Source organism: Hylaeus volcanicus, chromosome 4, assembly GCF_026283585.1.
Source record: "Hylaeus volcanicus isolate JK05 chromosome 4, UHH_iyHylVolc1.0_haploid, whole genome shotgun sequence".
Taxonomy (NCBI): Eukaryota; Metazoa; Arthropoda; class Insecta; order Hymenoptera; family Colletidae; genus Hylaeus; species Hylaeus volcanicus.
Genome location: NC_071979.1, coordinates 6,708,769 through 6,714,768, shown reverse-complemented (window position 1 = coordinate 6,714,768; position 6,000 = coordinate 6,708,769). Strand labels below are relative to the sequence as shown.

Here is a 6,000-nt window from a genome sequence, read left to right as displayed (position 1 = left end):
TTCATCGGGCGAAATTATTGACGATCCCCGGTTTCGTGAAATCTATAGAGAGGACGGATTCAACCATCGTGGCAGGTGCAACGATAATTTTAGACGTCGATGCATCACTCTTAACAGGTGAATTCTAGTTATTTTTAAACTAATGCTTCGCTTTTAGTAGACGATCTCTAATTGTTATCAGAAATTAATTCATCATCATTAACAAGTGAATTCGGTTATTTGGAAATTAATACTTTATTCGTAATAGGTGAACTTAAATTATTTAGAAATTAATAAGTCATTGTTCAGAAGCAAGAGTTAATTTATGGCAATAATTACTGTACAGTTTCGAGTACAGGCAAAGTACTCTGATATTTGGAAATAATGTGAAATATGGAATATAGTAACTTTTAATTTCACATAATTAATGGATACTTAGTTTCAGTATTAATTACTTTACGAACATATGAATATGCAACGAGTAACTTTATTAAAAAAATAAGTTTGAAAATTTGTCGAGTACGCGTGTACTTGATTTACTTCGATTCAATTTTTTACGTAAAATCAACCCCTACTCGCTTGTACCACCAGTTACGGGACACCCTGTATAGTTACGTCTTGTGCTCACAAGTGACTTTTCAAAGAAATCGACAACGCAACGTTCATAAACGTTTACCAACAAATGAGCATATTTCGATGAACATCCCTTATTAAATCACAGTACACGATTGACTTCAACAGTCTAGAAAAGTCAATCTCCGTTAACGTTGACTCTCGAACAGTTACTTTCAATTTACTTTAAATTCAGTAGTTTTTAATAATTGGTAATTATTTCCTTTTTTTCAAGGTGCAATGTATAACCGGCAGGTAGGAAGGTCGCGAAGAGGTCCGAGAAGAAGGTCGACCGAGCATCAATCGAGCGTGTAATCGTCGACAGAAACGTCGAATTAGAAATGAGGAAACAATCGGAGCGAAATGCACGGCAGTTCCGCGAGGACGGTCGAAAGGGGTGGCTGGATTCGTGGCCGTTCGCCGAAACGATCGGTCCCTTTCGCTGGCGCTCGCGTTCCCTCGTTCACCCCACAAGGCGCCGGCGCCACGCTACCAGCTTGACGTAGCAAGATGGCGGCGGCGTGTCGGAGGCGTCTCCGTCCGCACAGTGCTCGACGTCGAGCAGTCCGCGTACGTTCGCAACAACGTTTCACCGCATTAATGTGTCAGTGCATCCGGAGCACCGTACACGTCCGCGGCAACGGTGCAGTCTCGTCATACGCACCGTAGATCATCAACAATCAGAGAAAACGACGCGCGATACGACGGGACCGTCGCGATCAGCGCCGAGCACCGCGGTATACGTAGGGGTAGTGTGAACTCGATCGTCCCGTTCGCGACGTTCCTCGTTCATTTCTCTCGTGGTGCGTGCTACACGTTCCCCTGTGGCCCTCTCGCACCCCCGGTTCTACCTTCTCTCCTTTTCCCTCCGATTCTCACCCTCTCTCTCTATCTTTCTCTCTTTCTCTTTCTCTCTTGTTTTGCACCCCTCTCTTTTCTTACCTCCTACACACCAGTTCTTCGCAAGACCTGCACCCATACATACGCCCCGCGTGTGTTCCTTATTTCTTTCCTTTCCTTTCAACCCCCCCAATCCCCCTCGTCGACAGTTTGTTCCGTGCTCCCAACCCCCGAATCTCTCTGTCTCTCTCCGATCGCGGTGAAATGCCCGTAACCGGTCGTGGCTCGCGACGACGACGAAGACGAGGCGGGTGTCGTTGGTGCACGGTTCCTTGACGAGCAGCACGGGATACGTGCAAACCGGCGCATGCACTGCAGCCCCTGCTACTATGATAATAACGAGAAAGGTGGCACGGTGGGCGCTCCTCCTGAAGCGAGAGGCGCTCGGCCGAACCTACGGTGCACAAAAGCGGTCAGAGCAAGCACCCCGCGGTGCCACGACGATGCTGCCTCGTTCCGGCCGGGTAGATGACAACATCGACACAGACACCGACACCGTGGCCACCGACCTGACGAGGACCAGCAGCTGCGTACCGCTGGCGCTGCCGTTGCCTTGCCCGTGCTACTATCGCTACTGCCCTCGTGCTACCGTCACCCTGTTAAGCTCGGACCACGAGGACGACTCGCCGCTGCCAATCGCGGGGATCGACGACACGCAAGCGGCACCGACGGCACCGACTCCAGCAGCATCGACCGCGAACATAGCGGAGCAACAGGACGCGGTGCACGGCGAACAGGAACTCGAGTACGCGCCGAGAGGAACCGAAGAGGAGGTAACGGCGGCCGCGAGCGTGGACAGTAGCCGACTTAACTTTTTGCGGCACAAGCATTTTAGCATCGAGCACATTCGTGCGCATTGGGGGGAGTCGGGAGGAATGAATGCGGCGATGCACGTTTGTTCGTACTCGTTCATGCAAGGTGGTGCAAACGTGCGGGGTATGATTGCTCGACGGTGTGGCCCGGCGTTAGGTCACCGATGCTAAACACTCGTGAATGGACATTTTCTAGGTGGTCAACCGTGTCAACTACCGTGCTGCGAAGAGTTAACCGGCGGAACGTGCGAGGCGCACGGTTTTGCGCGTGACCAGCACCCCCTACGCTGTCATTCGTGCGGTACCGGTTACGTGTGAGAAAGGAGACCCTCGTGCGCGACAGTGAACCGCGAACGGTCCAGCTCCAGAGAGCTTTCTACGAGATACACTGTTAAGGGATTGCGGAACGTAGTACGCGCGTGAATCCTCGTATCGTGGACAGCCCCACAGTGTTCGAACAGAGTGCGCGTATAAGAAAAAAGGTTCGACGTTTCGAGTCTGTACCGAGCCGCGAATTCCCGTGGAACAACGGTGAGGAAAGTTACCTGGGAGAGAGGAAGAGGTTATCTCTCGTTGTCGACGGTGCACGCGTGCCGGCGCATCCGGAGAAACTCTTCTGTGAAAGGACACGCTGTGAACGCGTGGTCGAACGAAGAAGGAGGCATAGAACGTGCATACATACGTACACACGAGTATAGGATAAAAAAAAAAAAGCAGAACAAAAGAACGGGAGAAGTGTGATATCGACTGCCCGTTGCATTTGTACTCCTGCCCTGAAATTTCGATTCCGTGTAGCGCCATATCGCGACACACACACACACTCACACTCTCTCCACACACATATATACATATTGTATCTTTCTCTATCTGTTTGTCTGTCTGTCTGTTGTCTGTTTGTCTCTATCTCCTTCTCTTTCACTTACTCTGTAATATTTACATATATATACATACGTATTATATACACACATACATATATATATATATATATATACGAGTACATATATGCACGTATAAACACACGCGTGTTTCCACCCCCGCTATTCACACGTTGTACGTGGTACCCAGGCGCACAGTGCGAAAGAAAATAGTAATATCGGTGCGGAAAGGGGATTGTACGTCGTATACGCGAGTGTGCTCCTTCGATCCGGCGTGTCTCGTTATATAGCTGCATCACTTTCCTACGGATCTCCACGACGCGTCAAGTGCCGCTCGGCCAATTAAGCGAAACTTTCAGCGTTAAGCCGATCTACCCGAAGATCTTCGAACATGTCGCTGCTCGGCGTCACGGGTGAGAATTTACCCTTATTATTTCGCTGGTTTTTTTTTTCGTCCAGTTGTTCGGGGACGCCGGCTCGAGGCGACGAAACAGAATAGGTCACCTTTTTCATGGATCGAATTAATCGCGACGCTCTCTACGAGATTCTTTGCATTTTTTATTCTGGATTTAATTCTGTTTCTTTTGTTCGTTTCTGTATAAGCAGGTTTAAAAATGCAGAAATTACATTCTTTCTGACTTGATCAGCTTTAATCTAATCGTTGTGATTTTTACTGAAAAACTAAAAAAATTAATTCTGAATGTTAAGTGTCGGAGAAAATAAATTTTAACGAAATCCTTGAATTTCGACGAAGTTACAAATTATAAATACCACAATAGATATTTGATTATGTAGTTTCCAAAAGGCTGTAAACAAAATTTAATCACAGTAGAAATTATCAACAGTATTAGACTAGCAGTCAACGTGTTAATCGACATCATTTTTATGTAATCAGCGTATTCTTTTATTTAAAATAGGAAAATCGAATTTCATGACATCCGTGTTTTATTAAAAAACAGAATCGTAAATCTCCTCCTCAGACCACTCCTTGTAAATTGGAGTGGAAAGGTTTTGAGCAAATACGCCATTGAAGATTTTATCGTTATAGTGGACCAACGATTCTTCTTTTTGTGAGGAAATTTGTGACGAAGAAATTGTGTTACTTCTGACCCCTTCGTTGGGGTGAGTTGTAACATTGAATGGGGTAGGTCGTAACTCTTTTCCTTTTCCGTGGATACGAGGACGCCGGCTCGAGTAGGTCATCTTTTCCTGGATTAAATTATTCGCGAGGCTTTTTCAACGAGATTGTCCACATTTTTAACCCTTGGATTCTTATTCGTATTTTTCAACAAGTAGAATATCTGACTTTCTTAATTATCGTTTGTGAACGACGATCGATGCGAAAGAATAGGGGTGAATGTAACGAATTATAATTTCGATTTAGTTCTTATAGTAGGAAGGAGTAGTAAAGTAATTAAATATTAAGTTTTCCTTCCTTTATATATAGAAATAATATTAATTATTCTCTTTCTTTTATAGTTACATTAATGTATATGATTGGAACACTATAATTCCAATTCTAATTTCGACAGACAAATAATATTTTAAGTTTTCAACGATTAAGGTGTCTATAGCTTGCATGCGATACACTGCATCCATTTTTCTTTAGTAACGTTGAAATTGTATGATTCATAGCAGATCAGGAAGGATTCTTTTATTTCGGATTCGTTTCCTTTTGCATCATCAGTGACACATCGTTCTCTAACTTTTCCTTTGGCTTTGTTTTCACAGAAGCTTTCGTTCGCCTTTTATTCCTTGTCTGCTCCAAACATAGCAAACTTTTCTCTGGGGTATCAGTTAGTATAGCTTATTTCCACCACTTTCTTCCTTTATTTGTTTGCAATCTAGATCCTGCTTTGAGAAAGCTTACACTATTTCTGACGAGAATTGCTAATGGACGATAATTTCGCAGTCTCGAACGAGCTATTTTTGTTACAATTAGTTTTACAAAGATGTTTATTCCTTTTAGGCAAAAAAAGTTTCTATTGAAAATAATAATTAGATCGAATCGAATCGATTATTAATTTCGAAGAGTATGAAAAACGTTCAATATATAGAATAAAACAGGTACAAATATCGAGCTACGTTTGCTTATAAAATAAATGTAATGAATAAACCTTTAAATGATGTGTAGCTTCTAAAGAATGCAGAATCATCATCCTTTTATCTGTATATAAGCTTATTTATGAATATTTAACCTTGTTACTTTCAGCCAACGTCTCCCATATAAAAAATGTTGCAACCCTAGTAAAAATCCTTTTAGAAGTACCAATTTCGCTTGTATAAGGAAGTTTACTAAAACGTTGTTACATAACAGAACTTTCAAACAGAATATTACATAACAGAAGCAAAAATTAGAAAAGAAATTTAAAGAGAATTCATAGTTCCTTAATTTTTTAATAAGCTTGAGCTTAATTTCCTTGTCTCGACAGAAAATATAAATTTAGCGTACTTCCTTATTCGATCGCATAGGAATTAAACAAATTATATACTCTTATAAATTTTCTTTCCTCCAATTTTGCGCGGCTGTTGTTTATTATATAAAAGTCTGGACTCTGGTTCACGTTGTTGGTAAATTTGCATTTTCAGTTTTTATAACTGGCATTTCCTTCTGCAGTTCTGCCATTTTCCTGCCTTTTTTGCGAGTCGCACCTGCAGCGGTACTTGACATGCATTTCACAGTCTCTACCTTCCACGTACAGAATAAACAACAAAATATCTTTTATTGCAAATTCGATAAGATCGTGCAGCGTTACAATTCTCTTTGAATTCTCGTCGTGCAATTACTCCAACATCGCTATTTTATTTACAAAATCCAAATC

The 6,000-nt window shown here is 43.0% G+C and overlaps 2 protein-coding genes across 2 annotated transcripts in view; both read left to right on the top strand.

Annotated features, from left to right (window-relative positions):
- The first annotated feature begins 1,075 nt into the window (after positions 1–1,075).
- LOC128875023 (uncharacterized) lies at positions 1,076–2,639 on the top strand. The gene is made up of 2 exons (XM_054120307.1): positions 1,076–2,264; positions 2,500–2,639. The coding sequence occupies exons 1-2, from the start codon at positions 1,821–1,823 to the stop codon at positions 2,536–2,538; spliced, it is 483 nt and encodes a 160-aa protein (XP_053976282.1). The 5' UTR covers positions 1,076–1,820; the 3' UTR covers positions 2,539–2,639.
- Positions 2,640–3,449: 810 nt separating this feature from the next.
- Positions 3,450–6,000, top strand: part of LOC128875021 (uncharacterized) — a 114,672-nt gene continuing 112,121 nt past the window's right edge. Inside the window, exon 1 of the mRNA XM_054120304.1 lies at positions 3,450–3,591. Coding sequence (XP_053976279.1) covers positions 3,570–3,591 — 22 coding nt within the window. The 5' untranslated portion in view covers positions 3,450–3,569. The remainder of the gene's footprint in view (positions 3,592–6,000) is intronic.